The sequence below is a fragment of the Pelecanus crispus genome, chromosome 5, assembly GCF_030463565.1.
Source record: "Pelecanus crispus isolate bPelCri1 chromosome 5, bPelCri1.pri, whole genome shotgun sequence".
Classification (NCBI taxonomy): Eukaryota; Metazoa; Chordata; class Aves; order Pelecaniformes; family Pelecanidae; genus Pelecanus; species Pelecanus crispus.
In genome coordinates, this window is record NC_134647.1 from 84,356,515 (window position 1) to 84,381,225 (window position 24,711).

Consider the following 24,711-nt stretch of genomic DNA (forward strand, 5'->3'; position numbering starts at 1 on the left):
ATTTACTGGGTATTCAGTTAATCATCTAACGGGGCTGATTCATCTGTTTTTCACAGCCATGACAAATACTGCAAATTCAGAATGATGCGCAGTTGGGTTTGGTGGAGTTTTTTTACAGGCAAATAGATGAACTGTTGTTTACACAAACTTACAGCATAGCATAGCTTCCTATAGAAAGTCAAGATACTATTTCTTTGCGGGGGGGGGAAGAGGTTGTTAAAGTAATTTTTGAAGGTGCACATGGTCATAGGAGATTTAAAATGAGACTAAATAGCAGAACACCTTTTAATTTATTCCCTCCCAAACACCATAGTGAATAAGATAGTATTTTGAAAGAGTTTGCACAAGTTTACAGCTAAATTTTTAGACATGAGGAAAAAAATAAAATTGCCAATGAAAGTTCTGTCAAATATCCTGTTATATTGAGTATAAATATGACTTTCTCTGACATACAAATCATTATTTCCTGTAAAAAAAAGCTGAAGGAAACTTCGGAAATAAATGAACTAATTTCATCTACCAATTTGTTTGGAAAAGCATACCTCCAGTGTTTCGAACTACAAAAATATCTGTATTATTGTTTACGTATTTCTGATATGAATCATAGTTCAGTCTGCTAAAATCTGTTTTGATGGGTAGATCCTACACTAGAACCTAATAAAGCAATTGAACTGACCATACTCTTAGCAAGACAGTCAGCTCTTCAATGAATGAAATGCCCTTTCCTAAAATCCATTACAAGCAAGCTGTTAATTTGTAGCTGCAGAATTCCGCTCTGACCATTACAGAATGCTCTTGAAGCTACTGTTTTGCAGTAATACAGCAATGCAACCAATTTCATAGCAAATCCAGTCAAACAATTAATGTTTACATCATTTTAAACTTGAAAACATAATTAGTGATCTTTCTAGTTACCTAGAACAGTTGGTTAGTGCTGCCCTTCACTGGTTCGTAATGGTATACCACAAATCAAAACTAATGGTTACCCGACAAAAGTTTGGCTTGGCCATCTGAAAATGGAGATTTCCCTCCTTCTCTCTCCAGGAGTTCCACGCTCCTATCAAATGAACACCCAAAAATGCCTCTTCATCATCCAGGTTTTCAAGTAGTAAATGCTTTTATATACTTATTTCTCCTTTTCATTGGGAGGGACAAGATAATTTCAAGTACTATCACTGCCTCCATTGTTCTTGTGTTTTTATCCCATGTCAGAGCACTGCTGTAATTCACTCCTGAATGTTAAATACGCTTTTCCTCCATGAAAGAAATTCATCAACAATAGAACAATGAAAATCATCCCTGGAGTGTTTCTATTCAATATTAAAATATTGGGCTGATTAAAATTGGTACTAAGTAATGTCCGTATTTGTGCAGGAATGCATGTGGGATTGGGTAAATAACCGGCAGCTCTCAATTCGTGCCGTTTGCCCTGCTGAGGGAAGAGAATATAGCTGGGTCTTCAACACAGCAAACGTAATCGTCATGGTACCCAAACGTTAAGCTCCATTTGGGAACGGAATTCGGAATGGCTGGTTGTTTCAGCTAGCTATCACATACATACTATGAGTGCTACACGTCTTTAAAAAGCTATTTTTGAAAAGGAGAGATGTCTAGGATAGTATTCACAGCTAGAAGATATCTGACAACAGAAAATGAATTACTGCTAATTACTGTATTTATTATACAGAGCAACCTTAGATGCATAACTCATCTGAGAGCAGTGCTAGGTTCTGTACGCAAACATGAGAAGCAGTCCCTGACTCCAAGAACTGACAAGTCTATCTGCTAAAAACAACAGGCATGTAAAATACTTTCAAAGTATAGAATTAAAAGCTAGAACCTCCATTTCAAAAACAGGTTCAATATTTTTGGACTACTCTATTCCTTTTTAGAATATATTATGCTTACTATTATGTTTGAAAAATGGCTGAAGCTTGCATCGGTGCTGGCTGTTTCTACAGAACATTTCATTCTTAAAAGCCTTTTTGCAAATGCAAAAAAACCTTTTTCTGTGCACATTTTTGATCAGTTTGGCAGCTGTACCCTATGGTCACCCATGCAGGTGAGCAGGGTCCCCCAGGACTCGGCTCAGCTACAGCGACATGAGCCTCCGTGAAGCTCTGCGTGCCTGTGGCTTTCCAGCAAAGAGCGCCCGAGCAGAAGGTGAACTGAGCAGAAATTCAGAAAACGGGGAACTGTGAACACTTCCCTCCAAAGCACCTTGGACAGTGCCATTCAGGGAGTTGGGCACTGTGAAAAAGGCTGAGTCAGCCCAGCCCAGTCACTCTGAACCCGTCCTTATTAGGACACCCTATTTTCATTTGATTAATAAGTGTTGGCCCATGAATAGTAATTGGACTTTTATGATCTTTGTCTTCTACAGAATGCGTAATGATAGTGAAAATGCTTCAGATAAATCTCTTTCATCTCCTCTCTTATTTCATGCTGGAATATTCAGGTTTACCTTTTCTGAAAGGTTTGACCAGTTTCTGAGGATCCTCACGTCACCCAGACTGCTAACCACAACCGAACAGTTAAACCTTCAACAAAGATGAGAGTTATCTGGAGGGAGAGTTATCGGTTGAATAGTATAAATAATAGCAGAACAAATATAGAAGCTATGAAGTCTTTACAAAACAGACTGGTAAAACACCTGTTTTGTACCTGCTCTGGTGTTAGCGTATCACTGCCTTTCCCAGAAAGTCGGCTCAGCCTCCTCTGCAAAGACGGTGTCGCGTCGAGAGAGGCTTTGGAAGGTCCCCAATTTATCATTATAAGTCCGGTCGCGTTCAGTGCGCTGAACTATCACGATTACGGATTCACAAGTAACGTAGGCACCTTTAGTCTAGTCGTGCTGCATGAACTGCCACAGTCACACTTAAAGCGTCTGCTCGCGTTCAATGACCACTATCACGCTAGACCAATAAATCAAAGCAATTTATTAACGCAACAGACACACAGGTTCTTTGGATTACCGGCGATAAATTCACTGACTGCAAGGCACATGCAAATACCAAAGCTTTGGACAATACAGATGCATCAAAAGACATCAAAGCGACTCTATAGAGGTTTCTAAGTTTCCCAGGGAGGCACTTGGTATAACCAAGTGTTGGATTCTTACCCAAAGGCGTCCCGATGGGGGGGAAGAGAAGCGCAGCCCGTCGACTGATCCCAGAGGTCAGAGTAGCACACGATGGTATCTTCCCCAACATCCCCTCTCTCTTAGGCCAATTTATAGCACTTTTACCTTTCAGGTGGAGCTTGAGGGACTCTAGTCATACATACTTTTGTTACGATTGGTGTAAAACTTTCTCGCTTCGTTTTAAAGGTATAGGCTCAGAAAAATTCAGAGCACAGGCTCGGTGAGGAGTGGTCTCACCTTAGAGGTGGGTAGGTTTTGGGATGGAGGTGTGTTTTGCTATTATAATGATATTATAATGAGCGAAGTTTACCAAAAGGACAGCATTTTGTCAAAATCGTGACAGTTTGTTGGCTCAGGGTATCAATTATGCAGCTTATCGTTGCCGCGGTGCTCTCTGAGTCCCTTATCACAGAGCTTGGCCGTGGTGTCTCCACACCACTCCTCCCTCTGGGCAACTCCCCTTAGAGCCAGCGCACCAGGCTCCCCCGGTGCTGCCGACATCCAAGGGCGCAGGCTTAGGGAACTCCCTGTGGGATAGATTCCTTGCATCCAGCTGCATTTCATCTGGACAGCTTCTTCAATGCTGTGCCTTTCTTGAAATTGTAAATCTAAGTCTAAGTCACCTCCAGCAATTACTCCACAGACGGCTACTTCCAGTGCAGCGTGGCGAAGCCCAGTTACGTGGGGCTTCACTGATGACGAGACAAACAACGTACCACCTTGTACCATAAATCCGTGTCTAAGTACGACCCCATTCGTTGAGCGGGGTTCAGGAGCACAGCTACAGCCTCCAGCCCGGCGGCTGCGGCCGGCTGTGCTGGCACGCCAAGGCAGAGCAGTGCCGCCGTCACCGGCTGGGACAGCCGTCGGGAGCCACACAACCCAAAGGCTTTGGCAGGGGGCTTCTCAGCTACTGCTTCTAGGAAATGATGAAACCCAAAATGCTGGGCTGCGAAGGGAGGAATCAGTACGGGAGGGATGGGTGTACCTACCGCTGCTGCCCTGCACCACTCCCGTACCTTGTCCTGCACGGCGCAGTCATCCCCCGTCCAGCTGCAGGAGCGACTTTGGCCCCCGGGGCCGCTTCCTCTTCCCCTGCGGAGACGAGGGCTGATGCTCCCGTGCCTCATCCTCCCTTCCCCCCGTTGCTGGGATTTTGCACGTTTCTGCCTACATTTTGCTTTGGATACAGCTGCAGAGATTCTGATATTAGCCACTTCCCCTTTTCTAATAATTGTCGACTATTTTTTCTTTTGAAAAAAATGTGTGAAGTATTTGTTATTTTCAAAGGAAAACATTTAGTTTAATGACATATCTGTTCACAAAACAAATCACCAGTGATTGAAAATAGAATGTATGCTACCACTTTGTGAAAGTCATTCACAGCACAGAAAGACCACTTTGGCAGACACATTTATGTCTATACAAGATTAGATTTTGCATTTATTATGGGCATGTGGCATATTATTAATTATTAACACCAAAAATAAATGTTTATGTTTGCAGAAAAACAAGCTGCTAAATTCTGAAAAAATATTGTCAAGGATTTACACATTGTGTCATGTGTGTTATGTAAATGGAAGCAGCAGAGATTCAGTATTTATTATTAGAACAAAACATTTTTCATCCTGCGAGCGGAAATCCAGGCTGTAATTTACGTGCATCTCTGAATCAACAAGTCCGACACTTAAGAATAACCCTTTGTATATCAAATAACTGACTGTGCCTGCTCGCTGAGGGCACACCTCGTGGAACTCCTTCGCGTTCCCTGGGGAACCGCATGGGAATTACAAAAACACTTCTCCCAGGAGACCTGAAATGGTTCCTTTTCTATTCTGGACCCGAGGAATGAGAGGCGTGGGGGTCCCACGCCCTGCCAGCGGGAAACAATCCCGGCAAATGGAACCCCCTGCTGATGAGGAAGCCTCTCTCCCAGATTTCATCCGTACCCAATTTCAAGATGCCAGACCGAGATGTCCTGTTCAGAAAAGCTCTCAGCCCTGAAACACGATTGGGAAAGATCCGCTTACCCTCTAAGGAGAAAAAGTCATTATCACGCCGTATGGAAATGGAGGCAGGCGCAGGATGGCGGACTCGCACAGCTCTTTATGTAGCGCGCATCAGTGCAACATCATACTCCCAGCTGGCCGCCCAGATTACCCTCCTCGGGGGCTGCAGGGCTTCTGGAAGCGCCGTGTGCCTCCACCGGCCTTTTCCATTAAAACTTCCCAGCGCTGCCAGCCGGGTCCGCCGCGGGCAGAGCGCTGTGATGGAAGCCCTGGTCTAGACGAGGCACTTGTAGCTGCCAGCGTTTTTCTGTTCTGCCATCCATCCCGCTCAGAGAAAACCTCTTGCAAACTGCACCGCGAGGCAGCTTTCAGAGCGAGGGGTGACATTTTTTTTCCAGTAGCCTCCCTGTCCCCTGCCCTTGAGCTGCGCCGAAGCCCGGGCAGTGGCAGAACACTGCTTGGGGATGTCTGCGTTTTGGCTGCTTGGCTGAACAGAGTCAGGATTTGTCCCCCTGCCTGCACAAATGCAGAAGCCTTTCGATTTTGTCATTTATCTCAATACAGCTTTGCAACCATTCTGCTGGAAATGACGCTGCTGGAGGCACTAAAGGTGCAAGCCCAGACCAACATCCAAATCCTCGCCAACCAATTGACTTTGCAGGAGGTTAAGCTACTGTGGGCAAAGCAGCGATAAGTGGACAGACAGCTCTGCCTCTGGGGGAGTTCGCTGTTTCTTGGCTGCTTCTCCCCCTGTCTCAGCTCAGCAGGGGGAGGCAGGGGCAAATTAGCACTCCTCCTGCTCTTGCCTCCCGCTCCTCTTGCCTGCTGCTTCACAAAACCTCCTTCAGCGGGGCTGAAGTCTGCTGCCCGGGGCTGGACCACGACAAGCAGGCAATAAAAGATTCATAACGGCACATGATGGGATGTGCTAAATATCCAAACCGCAGCTTGAAATTGTGAAAAGCTTGATTAGGTTTAGGACTCGGTTAAAAACGCGCAGCTCAGCTGTCGTTTCACAGAAAAGTTTGCGGTCACCGATAATCACTTCTGTACCAGCAATTTACGCTGCTTCCAGTAGACATGATGCCTTGTAGCAAGGAGTATCCTAACAGGCGTAGGTGCTCCCATGCTCAGGCCAATAATCAAAAATTAATCCCTTTCCCCGATTCCATTAGGGGCCAACCCCAGCTATTACTGAGAAGAGGTAAGAAATACTGCTTGGAAGCACTTTCAAGATAATGCATTCCCAGCGTTGTGACTTTCCATCCTTGGGTATTTGACGACTGGCTAAATCTTCATTTCAGCCAGTTTCCACCCCAGTAAGGCAGGTAGTGGGACTTGCAGCAGTCCGTACGTTTTTAAATATGCCATTCAAACTTTGGTTAATCTTATTTTCTGTCTGAATATCAAACCTGCTTTAGGAATCCTGCTGAAGTCCAGTCTCAAGGTGCTGCGGCAGTGAATTCCCCAGTCTGTTTACATGCGAACAGTCGTTACTCACTACTAAAGGGGCTGTCAGAAATTCAATACGGGCATTGGCGCAATATTTTCAGTTTGATTATAAAGGCATCGTCCTTTCCACGTTTTCCTCCAGCTTATGACTCTAGCAAGCACAAAAACAACACAGGCAAGTCTCCTCTAGCTGCCGAATTCCATCTGCTTTTCCAGCCTTGCAACAGCCTTTGACAAAGAATTTAAATCAGATCCTTTTTTTTTCCTGATGAGCTTAAAATTTGGCTGTGAAGTTTGGCCACGTTGTCAGACTGGACCCGATTTTTTTGGCTATCATTTTTACCAGTACGGCACATCTAAGCTCAGACTTGGTGACGCTGCACTCGAACCAGCTGCTCCAGCTTCGATAGAGAAGCGGCTAATATCATTAGGAGAAGAACTTGATGATGTTTGACACAGCAAATGACTTGGTCCTGCCTTTAATCTTTGTGGCCAGCCAGTCCCACCAGGCAAGCGATGGTCTCGGTGGACAGGCCAAAGGCTCGGCGCGGAGGATGGAGAGCTCCTAGGGCCGTCCCGTAAGCGACGTTCAGGGCACATCACGAGGTGCCGGGGAGGTGTACGGCACGCTCAGCTCTGCTCTCCGCCACACATGCCACCGCCGCGGGCATCGCTGCGATGGGGAAAGGGGGCTTCCTCTCCCAACTCCATCGAAAGCGAGAGCCCTCCTTAAGCGCTTCCAAAGCATTCACCTTGGAGCGCCTGCAAGCAGCCGACCCCGACCCGCCGCAGACAGGCAGAACCACCGCGCCCGCAGCAGCGCCGGGGTGGAGCGCCCCGATAGCCGCCACGGGCAGCAGGGCTGGTCCGCCCGCACGGGCTGCCGCAGGGACGTGGCTCGGCGTGTGCGGTGTCCTGTGCTTGCCGTGCAGCCAGCCATCCGTCCTGTAAGTAGGGGAACAACCCGCTTCTGCCAACTGCGGCGAAGCTCTGCCCCTCTCCTTTGCAAAAGGCCCTACGGAGCCTCGACGCCTGACACGCTTCCAGGTCAAGCGGCAACAGAAAATTACTCATTTTCCTCTTCTATCCTTTTGCACCAGCTCAGGGACAACTTCCCTGCACCAGGAGCCTGCAAACGGAGCAAGAGCTGCTTTGGGGGCTGAAAAACCCCGAAGCCGAATTTCCCCAGCCCTCTGATCATTCCCAGCTTTCCCATACAACCCGCTTTTCCACGTACGCGGTACCCGCGCTAACGCAGCCGCAGAGATGCCAGAGAAGAATCGGGAAGAGAAGCAACACCACTGCCCACGCAGCGGAACAAAAGCTGGGAGGAACTGGAAGGCGTCTTTTTGACTTTGCTGGTTTACCTGTCCAGAAGGCAAAGCGGTAAAGCGCCCTTCTCAAGGGCTCCTCACGCGCCCCAGCAAATTTCCAGAGCCCAAATGGAGCACGAGGGCGTCGCGGCACCAGAAACGCGCTGCCCTCCCCTCGGCTGGTTGCCTCCTGGCACCGCCAAATGCCGGATCCCTCAGCTGAAGGCGGCGGCACCGGCGCCTCGCACGGCGCGGTGCACGGGGGCTGTAGGGGCTCCTGGCACGCAGGAAGCGGCCGGCACAGCTCCCCCGCCTTCGCACCTCGGCCGCGCCCTCCGCCCCGGCCCCGCACCCGCACGGGACCCGCCGCCCCTCTGCGTTTTGGCTACCGGGCCGCGGCGCGGGGGAGCCCGCGGGGCAGCGCAGGGGCGGCCGGCGCAGCGGGGGCGGGCGGGGGGCGGGGGGTCGCGGCGGCTCCGTTGGGCGCTGCGGGCGGGGCTGAAGCCGCAATTAAAGAGGCAAAAGGCGGCCGCTCCCGCGGGCAGGCAGCACCCGCAGCCCCGCCGCACCCCGCGCTGCCGGGGGGGGCAGGGGGGCGGCGGGGACCCCCCCCAAGCCGCGGGGCAGGGGCTGCTGGCGGTGCCCCCCCCAAGCGGCGGTGCCATCGAGGCCCCCCCCAAGCCGCGGGGCAGGGGCTGCTGGCGGTGCCCCCCCCCAAGCGGCGGTGCCATCGGTGCTCCCCCCCGAGCGGCGGTGCCACCTGTGCCCCCCCCCCAAGCCGCGGGGCAGGGGCTGCCGGCGGTGCCCCCCCCCAGCGGCGGTGCCGGCGGTGCCATCGGGCCCCCCCGCGGCGGGCGGCTCGGCGGGGGCGGCGGGGCGGTGAGCGCGGCGGCGGGGGGGCGGGCCCGGGGGTGGGCGCAGCCGCCGCCCCGCTCGCCGGCAGTCGCGGGGAGCTCGCTCCCAAGTGCGGAGGCGCCGCCGCCGCCGCCCCCTCCCCGCTCCAACTTCGGCCGCGGGGACCCCCCCCGGCCCTGAGCGGCGGCGGCCATGAGCTGCGCGCCCCGCCGAGCGCCCGAGGAGAGCGGCCGCGCCCCCGCCCCCGCCCGGCGCCAAACTTCGCGGCCCGGTGCCTAGGGCGGCGGCCCCGCCCGCGCCGTGCCCCGCGGAGGGGCGGGGGGCGCGGAGAAGCCGGCCTTGCCGCCGCCGACCCCCATGCCGCCGAGGGAGCGCCGCCGCCGCCCGGCCCGGGGCCGCGCAGCCCCCGCCCGGTGAGTGCGGGACGGGGCGGTGGGCGCGGGCCGCGCGCCCCCTGCTGGCCGCGGGCAGGTGTCGGGGCGGCGCCGGGGCGGGGCCTGCGCCTCGACGCCCCCCCCCTCCCCCCCCCGCGGAGCTGGGGCCCGGCCCCGCCGCGCTGTGCGGGGCCGCGGCGCGGGGGGAGCCCCGGGAGACAGCGAGCCCGGGGGGGGGGCGCCGAGCCCCGGGACAGACCGAGCCCCCCGGGGCGGGGGGGGGGGGGGGGCGGCTCATCCCGCGGTTCCCCCGCGCGGGGGGCGAGGAGGAGGAGCGCGGTCTGCAGAGGGCGGGGGAGCAGCGCGGAGGCCGTGCCCCCCCTCGCCCCGCACCCCTGCGGAAGGCGCGCACAGGCGCAACCCCCCCCCCAAAAAGGACCACCCCCCCCCCGCCCCCCCGCAGCCGCCGTCGGCCGGAGCGGGGCGGAGAGGGGCGGGGCGGGGCGGAGAGGGGCGGGGCGGAGAGGGGCGGGGCGGGGCGGAGAGGGGCGGGGCGGGGCGGAGAGGGGCGGGGCGGGGCGGGGCGGGGCGCTGCTGCCGCGCCCCCCGGCTCGGCGCTGCGCGGTCCTGGCCGCCGCCGGCCGCGCTCTTTGCGCCGCTGCCATCAGCATCCCCGTGCGCCGGCCCCGGCGGGCGCGGAGCCGCGCGTAAATCGCGCGTAAATCGCGAGTAAATCAGCGCCTCGCCCAAGGACAGCGCGGGCGGCGGGAGGAGCGGTGGCCCGGGCCGGCGGTGGAAGGGAAGGAAACCACAGCAGCCCTTGCCCCGGCTCGGTTTTTTGGGGTGTGTGCGCTTTTTTTTTTTTATTTTTTTCCTTTGCTTTGCTGGTTTTTCATTTGGAGAGAAAAAAAAAATAAAGGCTGATTCCTGGCGTTATCTTTGGAGCTTTAAAGGATGTTTACCAGAGACTTCCCAGCACTTAGCAGCAATATTCCCGTGGAGCCGTGGACTTTGCCATCACCCCTCAACCCTGTGGCACTGATGCGGAGTGGCACCAACTTTCTAGCGACGCGTGTGAAAGCCGGCAGTAGCAGCGAGCAGACCCGGGGTCCGGTAGGCTGCCGTTTGCATTCGGTTCTGAGGCTGAGAACTTGCAGTTAGACAGTCATCCGCTCACACCGCGGCTCGAAAGCGCGGTAGCCCTGCGCCCCGGCTGCGCTGCCCGAGGAGCGTGCGTTACCCGACCGAGGGAGAAAAATAATGGACAAAAAACCCCTGCAACCGCCCCAAATGCTAACTTAAATTCGGAGAGGAAAAACTTGCAGAACAGATCGATGCTAGGGACAGAGACGTTTCAGGCAATAAGCCACAATTTTATAAAGATTCTAGAGGAAAGACTCAAAGCAGCTACGTACGAAGCCTCTAAAATTTAGATAGCTGAAGTGCTTTTACTCCGTATGCTGACAGCTGATGGTACCCGGCAAGTAATGGCAGCAGTAGCGCAAGGTGTCGCTCAGCAAAGAATGATGTGGGAAAACCAGAAATATTTTAAGTCCGATGCCAAAGCCGAGGTTTTTGCTAGTGGAACGCTGTACTTTATTTTCCTCAGCCAATAGGTATCGACATTTTAAGTTCCTCCTGAGGCAAAGAAATCTTTTTCTGCTAAGTACTTAAATAAGCTGGATACAAATAGGACCTAAACTTTGTTTGGAGCAGCACTTCAGTCCAAAGGCACCGCAGCAGTTGTTCGGAATGTACTGTATTTCATGCCAGTGTGACGGAAAGCGTGCATTAAATCGTTAAATACAGGGCCCCTTCTTGTCTGCATAGGTGAATAATTTTGCATTTATAAAAGTGGTTGGTTTGTTTTGGTTTGGTTTTTTTTTCAGTATCAGAGCTTTATTATGTACCAGGTTCTCTGGTTGTCTGGGTGTAGCAAGGTATAAAACACTCGGGTTTTATTAAATGTAAGCTGCAGGTATGAGGATTAGTTCTGGTTTGTGATGCACATTATTTCATATGTTCTAAACTGTCTTTAAATAATGAATAAGTGGAGTGGCCACAAAGGATCTGTTTGCCTGGGCTCAATTAGATACACTCATCTGCTGAAGCTGTTAGGGATACAAACTTAAAACACGTTTCCTTTGGGGGGGAAAAAAAAAAAAAAAACCCAACTGTACTGCAGGTGCCGGTGCTGGGGGGTGACAGCCCGCACCCCTCGCCTTGCTCGGTGATCGTAGCCGGTCCTCCTCAGGCTGCCGTGCGTGGCAGCAACCGGCTTTGGCTTCTCGCTACTACAGGCGCGCACCTCACCGACGGCGCGCACCTCACCGACGGCGCACACCTCACCGACGGTGCGCTCGGCGTGCGTGGCCACCGCTTGCCCTTCTGTTGCCTCCTTCGCGCGCCTGCCGTTTGCCAAAGCGGGAGGCCACCCGCGCCGTTTGCGCGGCCACTGCCCGGCGGGGAGCCCGTGCGGGGCGGGCGGCCGGCGCGCTGTGCGCAGGGGGAGTTATTTGGGGAAGGGGGTGGGTTTTCACGGCGGTGGAAGGAGGCGGAGGAGGAGTGTTTGCTAACAACCCCTGACGAGAGCTGAAGTTCTTTGCCAGCACCGATTCTGCCGAGATGCATTGTGGCTGGTTGGCGAGGGGGGCGGATCTGCTCAGGCTGCAGAATGAAAATGCCGCGCGAGGTGTGACTTGCCCACCCGTGACTTGCCCACCCGCGAAGGGACGCGTGTGCTCAGAGCCGCCTTCGCAGGTGATCCTAGCCCGGGGGGGCCAGCTGCATGCCGTGCTTCCCAAACATCTGTAAGGTACTGGCTGCGGCCCACGGGCCCATCGCTCTGCAGCCGGAGCGGCGCTCCGGGCGAAGGCAGAGGCAGCAGAAGCGGCCGTCAGCACCGGTGCCTGCCGGTGCTCTCCGTACGGCAGAGGCCGTGGCGCCTGGGAACGTTCCAGGCCCCGAGCATCGTGCAGCTGGGACCGCCGTGGCCCCGCGAAGGACATCTCCGGGAGCGGCGCGCTCGGGGGCTTTGCATACGTTATCCGCTGCCCTTCCTGCAGCTCGCCGCTCCCTCGCCCTTGGTCAGCGCGGACGCTGCTCCCCCGTTGCCGCCCCCCGGCCCCCGACACCCGGGGCGTGGAGCAGCACGGGGTGCAGGGCATCGGGGCACCAGGCATTGGCCATCCCCCATTTCTTTGGGGATTTGATTGCTTTTCTGTGAGGTCAGATGCACAGGCACAAAAAACCCATCGGCTCGTGGTGCCCGGCTAGAGGCTCAGCGCTGTGTGACTGTAAACTTCAGCAATGTCATTCTAAACGGGTTTTTTTTTTTTTTTTAACAGAATAATTCAAAGAGGTATGTCCTCAGCAATAGAGCGCTGAACTGCAGAATGCATAGCGTGAGTGACTCTGCAGGAATAAATGTAAGCAAGACAAATCGCATCGCTCCGTCAGAAAAAAACCCCAGCAGCGCTCAGCACATGATCCCTAATGTGCTTTGGTCAATATCTCTCTGTATCAATGGAAGCTCATTAAAAGAAGATACTGCAGACTAACTGAGCCATGCTGTATTAGTTCTTGCCAAAGCTTGACATTTTTAATACATTAATAATATGCCTGTAGTGTAATGGAAAACTATTAATCAGAACTGGTTATATGCCAGAAATTTAAGCTATAATTGGCTGCTTCTTGTCAGGAATGTCTGTCGTGCGCTGCTACAGCTGCCTAATGCTCAGATGTCTTGCGCTCCTCTGCACTTTTTCCTTGTCAGTGCACTAAATTCGATCGATGTTATAGTCTATAATTCTGTGTAACGACCATCATTATGACTCTGGCTTACTTTAATGAGAGTTCGTTATAGGGGAAGTGTTTTAGCACAGTGTGTTAGGGTGGTGGCTTGCTTCACGTTATTTTAGTCCTATCCAGCCCTGTTTGTTAGTGGATCTGAGTCTCAGCAGTTATAAAAATGTTACGGGTAACTGAAGAGCTAGCAAGGAAAATACTAAAGAAAACAAATCTATTTTTGCCTGAATATACAGGCTTGTAGTCTAAGGATAATTAAACTGAGTAACTTCTTATTTCTACACAGAAACGTGATGTTCACCTGCTGTTCATTCCAGCTATAAACAAGCCTTCTCCAGTACAGAGTATGTTTTGATTTGTCACAGATTTAAAATTATTTGGCTCCTTTTTTAGCAGAGCAGTTGTTTCCTTTTTGTATAATGACTGTTCTAAGCTAGGGGGCTTGGGGGTGGTTTTTTCCCCTGCAAAACAGTAAAATACATTGGAAGGGACTAGAGGGAAAGAGAACGCAGTGTCTTTAGAATGACATGGAAAGTGTTCTCTGAATTACTGAGTTCCCAGATGATAAGTAAACATTCCCACTGAAAACAAAAAGGAACGTAAGGTCACTAAAAAAGCAGTGGTACGACACGGTGTGCTGCTTCAAAAGATTTAATTTTAATTTGGTCTTAGATATTTCTGCTTTTGTGTCAAACTCAGACTTGAAGCTTAAATGCATTTGAACTAATTGGGAATTGTTACTGCATGAAAATTCAGATATTCTCTGCCTCTTCTGATAAAATATACGAGAGTTGTATGGTAACACTTGATAAGATGAATATAATGGAAAATTGCATTTACGTCCATACGGCAATTATTGTAAATTACTTTGCTATGGAAACACAATTCAACCATCTGTTGGCATTTCGTAGTGTCTGTAGTTTAGCTCAGTTTCAGATGAAGCATTATTTAAATACAGGGAGGCCGCTTGCGAACAGCTTTGCGGATAAGTTTGGAAAGCGCGCGTTAGCGAAGCGGCAGGCTAAGGAGCTCGCCGGGTCACCTGCCGCTGCCTGCGGCGCTGGGGCACAGGAGGGTTCACGGCACTGGGCGTAATTTCGGACGGGGAGCGAGCAGAGCGGGCTGCAGGAAGCGGCGGCTGACGGTTCTTTCTTGACATCTGTCTGACGGGTTTGCGTGGATTGCAGCATCCAGACAAAAGGAGCGCGGGGGTGCCGCGGCGGCTGCCGAAATCCCCTTCCCGCAGAGAGCCCGGCGCCCGGGCTCCCCGTCCTCAGCTGGCGCCCGGCGTGGGCTGAGGGCAGCGACTCGGAGCTCCGAGCCCTGGTTTTCCTGGTCCGTGTTTACGGGACTTGCTCCGTCTTTGCAGTTTCCCTCGTACACAATTCGTACTTTCATCTGTGTTTTTTAGCGAACGTGCATTTCAAGTCGTTGCAATAACATCCTAGGAGTTTACACCTGTAATAATATGATCGAGGTGATGCAAACCGAGGGAATTGCTAGTTGCTTTCTGAAGGGAGGAAAGGGGATGTATCCGCTATGAAATAAACACTGAGTACACCAGTACCCCCGCCCCCAAACCTAGGAAAGCGAGAGTGCCTTAACAGAGGGGGAAGGCATCCTTACAGTAAGCTACAAAAGAACCATGATCTTTATCAGTAGTTTATCATCAGTGTGATCAGTAAATCACAGTCCAAAGAGAAAAAAAGAAAAAAGGAGCAAAGCTCTTCCAATGCTAATGAGAAATTTCAAGGAAACAGAAGTGTGCTTGCAATAACTTTGTTACTCTTCAAAAAAAAAAAAAGAAAAAAAATTAAGAATTCGTAAGGCTTTTGGAGCTTGCTGAGGTTCCTCTTGCCAAGAGACTGTCAGCACCTGGTAGCCCTGACACCCATCTCTGTGTCACTGTTATCAAAGAGCCTTCCTGCTGCTGCCCGCTCCCCTGCCTGCACGACCTGGGCAATGGGTGGGTTTGGTAGCTTGCTGTCCAGGCTTGCTAGGGTGAAAATAACAGTTTTGGAAGCAGAAACCTGTAACTCACCCCGAACATTACAAATCTGCCTCTGTTAGAGAAGAGTTAAATCCTTCACGTCAAAATACTTTTCACTGTGAATGATTTTGGTAGTTTGTTCATTCTAGCACAGCACCCACGGTAAAGGTTATCCATATTACACCAATTTGCTTTATATTGCATCAAACCTCCAAAATGTCAACATATCATATATTTTGTAACGCATTGATTCTTGGACAATAACTCTAACTCTTATTGTTTCTAAAAGGGTGCTGGTGCCAGAAGAAAAGAATGATTGATGGGAAACAGACACCAGCCTGTAGACACTCATCCTTTTGCTTCGGATACTGATTTATCAGTGCGTCTGGGCATCCCCTGCGAGCCCTGAACATGGAGGATCACTCAGGGTTATCAACGGTGTAGCTGAAGACCTGCAACTTCACAAATTGCTACCTGCTGCTGGACATCTTTTACAGGAAGCCCTGACAGACAAGTTATAAGGCAAAGGACAGGCGCTGTGTTGCTGCGAAAGGCTGTCATCGGGGTCTGGGTGGCTTCTACCAAAGTCTTCGACGTAGTGAAACAAACACCCTATCCTAATGCTTCGTCTCTGAGTTGGAACCTATTTTATAAAACATATACATGTGTATGTACATATATGTGTAATCCATAGACTGCACATACGCCAGTACCGAGCATCCTTACGAAGGTGACGTAAAAGGATTTAGACATGTATTTGTCAAGATTCCTGTCACTTCACGCCCTCTGGGTTACCGTGTCCTCCGTGATGCAGCACTACCCTTCCGTGTGGGGACACTATGACGTGTGTAAGACTCAGATTTACACAGAAGAAGGAAAAGTATGGGATTACATGGCCTGCCAGCCGGAAGCCCGAGACATGATCAAATACGTAAAAGTGACTCTGGATCCCCCAGACATAACGTGTGGAGATCCTCCCGAGACTTTCTGTGCAATGGTAAGGCAAGCTTTTAATTTTGCATAATTAGCGGCTGTGTATTTGTGATAGATGGCTTCAAAATGGAAGCCCTATAGCGCGCGTGTAATTATCCAAGAAAATCTGTGTCATATTCCGAATGTGAAGGGTTCTGCTGAACAAAATGCTGAGCGGTACATTAAGCTGGGCAATGAGATGTTCTGCTTACAGAGACCTAACTTGACTTTGAATTCCATGTCTCTCTCGGTCAGCTTTTAATGACTTAAAAGAAAGCAGCATAAAACTCCTGGTGTGCTAACCCATAACTGGGGCGCGTGTGCCTGGATCACGAAAAGGCTTGGGTGAATTGGCTCCAGTACGATGACCTGAAAGCAGCATAGCGCGGTATAGCTCAGCACCATTTCCAAACATGAGACCGCTGTTAGAAACTCAGACGGCAGAAGCTTAAAAAGTGGTGGTGGGAGCTGGGCTGGCGGAGTTTTCGCGGCCAGCGCAGGCAGCTGCGGGCAGCGCCGCCGGAGCCTTGCTACGGCGCGCAGCGTGTGCGCACCCGCACGTATGGACAGTGCAGCAAGAAGCACCTTCAGGTGGGGGCCAGCTCTGCCAGCTCCCGACAGCTTGCTGCTTCAGCTGACGCTGTAGGCGTTCGAGCCAACTAAAAGAGACCAAGGTCAAGCTCCTTAATTTAGATGCTCCTAAAAGTTTTGGAAACGTTGAGCTTGGTAAATAATCGCACAGGTATGAGAAACCAGGCAGACACTATATATATCAACCCTTTACAGCTGTCCTGATTCTAAGCGTTTGATAGATCGTACTGTAAGAGGTCGTTGGAGTTAAAGGAAATCTTCGACTTGTAGGTAACTTGTTTCGCCTCGCCAACATGGAGAATTCATTTTCTTTGCCCCTATTTCTGTTGAGCGGAAAATACAGTATTCCTTGACTAGAAAGTGTGAGTTTGAGATGCAAAACATATGTACTTACATCTATTAATAAAGCACTGGAAATATACGTCGCATTAGCTACATAATTTAGATTTGAAAAAACAGTGAGTTCTGGTAAGCGAGGTTATCATAACTGAGAAAAGTCTGCAAGGTATTCACTTGCCTGTGTACAAATCATCATTGCTGTGTGACAGCATCCCCACAGGAAGGAAATTTCCTTTTAAATGCCTTATGGTATCATTTTCAACCACTACTGTTCTGTAAGGAGTTCAGGTCCAACCACACATACATTTAGGGTATTATGTGCATGCATGCAGCTGCTTCCCACGTACATTATGGTAATAGCCACGTGATAAATTGCAGGGCTACGTGAATAAATTACATTCACTGTGAACCTTTGACTGCACCACTTGCTCTCTGCCCACTAATCCATCTCTACTGACATGGCTTTGACACTCTAAACCTCCGAGCAGCTTCAAGGGGCCACTGTTTAAAAACAAATAAAAGCAACGTGCTCCACCTAATATGGTCTTTTTCTTTATCTTGAAATGTATTTTCTCCCTCAGAATAGTAATAGCTGTGATTTAGCCCTCAATCGGTGACGCTTAGTAACTCATCATGTCGTGAATAAGAAAAGTTGTTCTTTAAATGCCAAAGAAACTGCCCAACAAAACTTGTTTCTTCCTTTTAGCGCAGATAAACATTGCAGCAGTTTTCCTGTCTTAAGTAATTTTTTAAATTGCTGAATGACTTGGTTATCAGTCCACTCTCTAGTTAGAATAATGATTTTTTTTTTTTAAAAAGACATTTTGATTAGATCTAAGTATTAAAAATGGTGCTAGAACTCCTGAAAACGTTTGACCTAGCAAGGTCCTCGATGCGGCGGGGGGGATGAACAGGAGTCACCTGAGGTGGCGGGCGTAGCTCACGTGCTGCTTAAGCCTGTGAGATGCAGAAGGTCACCCGAATCCCGGCACGAGGAGCAGAGAAAGAGGAGCCACTGGGGAGAGGGCACGCACAGAGAGGGAGCGTATTCAGTGATGTGAGTGCAGAGCGACTGGCTCCTACGTGCTAAACTTGTATTTGCTTTCAGTACAGATGTATGTTGTACATACACATTGTACTCACGTATGCATCGGTAATTGCTTGACTTGCTTGAACCATGAGGAAAATGACAGAAACATCTGACGATCCTGAGGTGCTGCACAGCAGCAGAGTGCTCTCAGCCCTAAAAATGCTTCATGTCGAGCTGTACTGTAGTTACGTGTAGAAATGACACATTGCCTTCAAAATGAGGTTTTAGGTGTTTGTAGGGCTGAGCCTTTGGCATTTCCCAGCGAGGAGAGCTTTTATTTTTGTGTTAATTTCTAGTTTTAGAAAATGAGTTAAGAAGACAGCACTGTCACACTTGGAGAGGGTAGGCAGTGGAAAGGAGCGCATTCCTATCAGGCAGGTTCTTGCACTAAAAAAATCCCGAATTTGAAATGACAGAGGTCCAAAGGTTTCTTTTCAGCACGGTGAAGTGCCAAATTGACTTATACAAATGCTTGGGTTTATTGTTGAGTCTTGGATATTTGCGTGCTAAACTTGTGTGCTAGTTTTTTTGTTACTGGAATCGGGTTAATGCTCAGCTGCCTTCTGGCAATTCCTTGGAGGAGATCAGGCCCTTTCCGATATCCTAACAACAAGCAAGGGTAGCAAAGGGCCAAGCCTACTTCTGCAGGAAGAGGAGGAGGTTGAAGCAGCCTCCTGTTTCCTTTCCGTACCAGCTCTCCGATCAGGCTTAGTAATTTTCTGCTCACCGCAGGCTCTACAGACTAAGGTACCAGCTGTTGAGTCTGTCGCAGCTATCGGCGTAGTATAGATTATGTCCATGAAACACAACCAGACTGGGAGGTTCGCCCAAGAGCTGCTGGGGGATTATGGTAACATCTGAGGCAGTGTGTGAGAGGGAGGTGATAACAGTCTGTAATGACACACCATGCAATCCTGCGCTGCAATGCACGCAAGCATGCAATACAGCGGGGATGGGCAGTTAATGCGAAAATTTGCCTCCTACTTCTTTCTGCATATTCCCCATGGAATTAAATGTTCTAAAGAGTCCATTATGAATTTTTACTCGGTGAGCTTGTTTAGTTGACAGACCGAATAACGAGGTTTTGCACGTGCAGGTTTGTTGCAAAATGCAACACTCCTCTAGTCGGTAGCTCAACCCAGCACGTGGCAGCTCGCCACGTGCGAGTACCTTTCGGTCGTCCCTCCAGGACAGAGTCCGTAGGTGTTACAGGGAACGTGCAGCAGCAAAACTATCCCACAATTGCTTTTATGCAATCTATTCCAAGAATAACATTATAGTTTCTGGCGACATTCAGCATTGACAACTCATGAGATTATTCTGAAACCTCAAACCCCTGGAGTCCTACGATTATGTGAGATTCTCAGCTTTCATTTAAAACATCATCTTTATTTTGTTAGCCCTTCTGGTTGCAGAGAAAAGTTTGAAAATGAAACTGAGCAGCTCAAAAAGCAGAAGCCAAATAAATAGCCCTCCAAATTATTATTTGTTTAAAATCTCATCATTTTTAAAGTCGCTCAGGATTTTTAGGGCTTGGGAGAGGATTTTGCTCGAGAAGAGAGATGCATGAAAGAAACATATAAACAAATGAATGGCTTAGAGCAGCGACCGCTCGCGGTTTCTGGCTGTGGAGTTGCTTGTGTCTGTAAGGAGATGTGCCAGCATCCTTCCCCACCAGGCAGTACTCCTGCAGCCCCCTGCTGAGGGGGTTCGCTGGGCGCCTCTGGCTTCCCTGCACGTTTTAAAGCAATCTTAGAGTGAGGCATGCACGCTGGCAGAGGATGCGCATCTGCTTTCTGTGGTGTTCCTTCGAGGAAATTTGGCCGTCCTGTGTCGGTCACAGAGTTGGACTGGATGGTCGTGGCGTTTGAGCCAGTGTGACCATTCCTGTGGGTCTGCAAGTTGTGGACTTTGGGCATTTGGCATTGGTAAGAGCGTGCCTGGCACCGTGTGCTTACGCTTAGTTGACCTCGGAGGTGTTGGGCTGGGTGATCTCTAAAGGTCCCTTCCAACCCAAGGCATTCTCTGATGCTATGAGGGGGAAGGAGGAGAGAGCAGAGAAAGAAGCTACTTCACCTTTTCAGAGCTGCAGGATTCACTTTGCAGAGATCCTGTAAGCAAATTTTTAAGTACCTGGGGGTGCTAGTTCTTGTGGCCTGCAGCATCTCAGTTTACACAACAAATCTGCTTTAAATCCCCAGGAGTAACAAACGGTGAAGTCTTCTACTTCCCTCTTTGTAAGCGCTTGCTACAATTTCACAAAACACTGTCCTCTCTTTGCAACATAAAACCACAGTTTTCTGCTTATGTTTAGACCTAGCTATCATAACCTATCATAACATATCATAAGCTATCATATCATATCCCACCTCCCAGTGGCTAAAAAACGATGAATTTATTGGCCAGTATCCTTGCCTGCAGCTAATTTTCTTCATAGGTTAAACAGGAGTCTGAAAAGCAGCCTACAGACGGCAGCCCTGTGCGTTTGTACAATCTACAGAGCAGAAATGCTGATGACAGTAGAAACTTGAGCCCTTGAGTGCTACTCTGTATTTCATAGCCAATCAAAACTAAATTAAGAAACAAAGATTATTAAACAGTCTTCTGTGCATGTAATTCTGGCGTAATATTATGAGGTGGACATTAAATTTTTCCCTCTGAGACTTTCAGCATCATTAATATAGCGTTCCTTTAATTACAAGTAGGCTCATATTCCTTAAAAAAGGGAAAATACTCCATAGTATACTTAGTGATACCATTATTATGTTTACTGAAATAATTAAATGAACAGATACTCTTCTGAGTAACGTGTAAATCAAAATGTGAAATAAAAACGTGGTTTTGGAAGCATTTTGGCATGCATACGTGCATTCTTGGGTAGGACATTTTAAAACAGCATTGAACAATACCGTTAATAGATGCTGATAAACAAAAAGCTTTTTTCTTTTATGGGCTGAATGAGGACATACAATCCTTCATCTTAGTTCCTTCTGTGCAATCCCATTAGGTAGCGTGGGGTAGAACGGGACCAGGGAGTTAAAGATGAGGCTATGGTTACTGTCTTGTTTAATGTGGATTTTCGGAGTTCTATACTCTAAAAGTATGCGCAGCTCAGAGCTGTCGCAGACTTTATTTACAGGACCTGAATTCATCTATTCTGAACTCTTTTGAGCACATGTAATTAACACAAGTGTTGCTTCGCCATTGTTGGACAGAACCTTATCCCTCAGGGAGCGGCGTTTTCATTTTGGTGTTTTCCTCCTCGGTTACTGAACATTTCGCTTCATTTCTAGCACCACGAGACCTACGTGGTGAGCTACAGCTCCTCCGCCCCTTCTCCTCTCCCCTGCGTAGGGCAGGACACCTCCGCCCACCGCCCCGCCGCCGGGGCTGTTCCCATCAAAGCGCCGCTTTGGTCCCCACGTTCCAGCCTCGGACCAGGGCAGGTAGCGGGACGAGAGGAAAGCCAGAAGCGCGCACCGTGCCCTTTGCTCCTTCCTTTGCTCCCTCCCGCTCGCAGCGCGGAGGTGACCGCCTACCTGTGCCTGTGGTAGCAGCCTGCCCGCAGACGCTTCAAAGGCACCTTGTCCCGCCGACCTCTTGGGAAGGGGGTTCTTGGTATAATAAAAGAGAAAAAAAAAAAAAATTGGACATACTTAATGACAGCAGGAATTAAAAAAAAAAAAAATGGTTTGGCAAAATCTCTGTTTTCATCCAACTGGAAATCGAAAAATTAATAATTTCTCCTAAATCAAAACTGAGGTTTGCCAGTAAAACAGATTTGCATTTTATTCATTATCACACATCAAGATTCCCCAGTCAATCACTAACAAAACTCTATCCAGTTGCTTTGGTTTTGTCTCCTCAGTTATGCTTTGGGTGGAACGTTTTCAAACCTTCAACAAAGCAAAAGCACAGCCACAAGGCACTTAAGTTGTTAAAAATATTTGGGGGTAAAACAGGGTTCCTAAACAAAGTCAAGGGCTTCTAGTTACTTTCAGTTGCAGAGTTTTAAGACGTGTCACTACTCTGTGTAAAACTGCATCCTTCTAACAAGATGTATTTTATAAATACCCGTCATAGGAACTGCTTAACCTCTGCTTTGACACTGCCTTTGTTCCACCTGCTGCTTGGTCTCCTAGTTTGTTTTCTCCCCCTGAAGCTAGCTGGAAATATTAGACATCTGTAGCTAACAACGGTCAATTTATTGTAATAATAATTGATCTTAGAAAGCAAGGGATCTCTGGGGGCGATTGTGGCTCTGCGGATGACGTCCTCGCAGATACCTGGGCTGGTGTCCCCCCCCGCTGCCCTCAGCGCCCCAGGCCCCCCAAAGCACCCCAGGCCCCCCAAAATACCCCAGGCCCCCCAAAACGCCCCAGGCCCCCCAAAATGCCCCAGGGCCCCCAAAGCGCCCCAGGGCCCCCAGAACGCCCCAGGGCCCCCAAAATGCCCCAGGCCCCTCAAAACGCCCCAGACCCCACAAAACGCCCCAGGCCCCCCAAAACGCCCCAGGCCCCACAAAACGCCCCAGGCCCCCCAAAGCGCCCCAGGCCCCACAAAACGCCTTCGCCTGCCAGCTGAGGCAGGGATCTGGGGGGAGCTGCCAAAGTGTTCTGCGGGAACTTGGGCGTTCAGTCTTGTTTGGGTGTGGGAACAGCCATTTTATGAAGAAAGAAATGGCTTCCACCGTGGAGCGGATGCCCTGCCCTCCGCGGGGAGCCTGAACGGCTTGCTGGCAGTGCGGCAGGACCAGACGTGCCCCCTCGGCAGCACCCGTAGCCTTCTGCCTTAAAACACTGCTGCTTTATAAATAAAACCTTTACTAGCCACGTACTGTAATTTGTACCTCTTCTGCTGAGGCAGAGGCGCTCCCAAGCCTGCGGCTCGCTGCAGCGGGGCTCTCCTGCCGGGGTACAGAGAGACCCTGCAGCGAAGCAGCACCCCGACGGGTACCCCCGTGGCGGCAGGTGACCCCGCTCCTGCTCTGCTAGAAACCCTGCATAGAATCATGGAATCATCGAATCGTTCAGGTTGGAAAAGCCCTTTAAGATCATCCAGTCCAACCATTAACCTACACTACCAAGCCCACACTAAGCCAATCAAGGGTAGACCAGACTGAACCATGTCCCCAAGTGCCACCTCTGCCCGTTTTTTGAACCCCTCCAGGGATGGGGACTCCCCCACCTCTCTGGGCAGCCTGTTCCAATGCTTGACCACCCTTTCCGTGAAGAAGTTTTTCCTAATTTCCAACCTAAACCTCCCCTGGCACAGCTTGAGCCCATTTCCTCTCGTCCTATCGCTAACTACTTGGGAGAAGAGCCCAACACCCCCTCCCTGCCCCCTCCTGCCAGGAGCTGCAGAGCGATCAGGTCTCCCCTCAGCCTCCTCTTCTCCAGGGTGAACACCCCCAGCTCCCTCAGCCGCTCCCCACCAGCCCTGTGCTCCAGACCCTGCCCCAGCTCCGCTGCCCTTCTCTGGACACGCTCCAGCACCCCAATGTCCTTCTTGTATTGAGGGGCCCAAAACTGGACACAGCATTCCAGGTGCGGCCTCACCAGCGCCGAGCACGGGGGCACAATCACCTCCCTGCTCCTGCTGGCCACGCTGTTCCTGACACAAGCCAGGATGCTGTTGGCCTTCTTGGCCACCTGGGCACACTGCTGGCTCATGTTCAGCCAGCTGTCGACCAACACCCCCAGGTCCTTTTCGGCCAGGCAGCTTTCCAGCCACTCTTCCCCAAGCCTGCAGCGCTGCGTGGGGTTGTTGTGACCCAAGTGCAGGACCCGGCACTTGGCCTTGTTGAACCTCATCCAGTTGGCCTGGGCCCATCGGTCCAGCCTGTCCAGGTCCCTCTGCAGGGCCATCCCACCCTCCAGCAGATCGACACTCCCACCCAGCTTGGTGTCATCTGCAAACTTACTGAGGCTGCACTCAATCCCCTCATCCAGATCATCGATAAAGATATTAACCAAGGCTGGCCCCAAAACAGAGCCCTGGGGAACACCGCTCATGACCGGCCGCCAGCTGCACTTAACTCCATTCACCACTACTCTCCGGGCTCGGCCACCCAACCAGTTTTGCACCCAGCGAAGACTACGCCCGTCCAAGCCATGAGCTGCCAGCTTCCCAAGGAGAATATTGTGGGAGACGGTGTCAAAAGCTTTGCTAAAGTCCAGGTAGATGACATCCACATGGAGATTATTTAATTTTTTTTCCCCCCAGGGCGGGTAAAGAGCAGCCTCTGCTGTCGAAGCCGGCGTCGCGCAGGCAGCCGGGAGGAGCGGGGGCGCAGGTTTGCCCCCCTCCCGGGGAGCAGCTGGGTTGCTTTCGCACTTTGCGGTCGCGGGCGTGATGCCCCGCGGTCCCCGGTGCGCTGCGCAGCGTGAGGCTTTCCAGGCTGCTGTCTCGTTTTGAGGACAGCGTACAAGGAGTGTGATATTATATTTCCTCCCGCTGTGATGGACAAGCCTCGGAGTGCGAATCTTGGGTTTACTTGGTAGAACTGAGCAGAGCTAATTTTATGCTGCTCAGGTTTGTCCAAATTACCTGGACAAACGTATTTTTCCTTCTTCATTTAGTACCTGTATGTCTCTAAACCCCAGAGTTTCATGTTTGTTTCTTGCAGGTCTTGTACTTTGTAACAGCTAAGAATCACTGGAAACCAAATGCCGGTTCCTGAGGCACTTCCGTACGCTAAAATCTCCATTTGTAAGCATCTTAGTTGAAACAAAGCCAAGTGAACTCAGCCAAGGGTTCTGCAAACCCCGTGCACGT

General features: G+C 50.7%; 1 protein-coding gene across 1 annotated transcript in view; it reads left to right on the plus strand.

Annotated features, from left to right (window-relative positions):
• Positions 1–15,693: 15,693 nt before the first annotated feature.
• Positions 15,694–24,711, plus strand: part of NTNG1 (netrin G1) — a 154,314-nt gene continuing 145,296 nt past the window's right edge. Inside the window, exon 1 of the mRNA XM_075711073.1 lies at positions 15,694–15,939. Within this exon, the coding sequence (XP_075567188.1) occupies positions 15,694–15,939 (246 nt within the window). The remainder of the gene's footprint in view (positions 15,940–24,711) is intronic.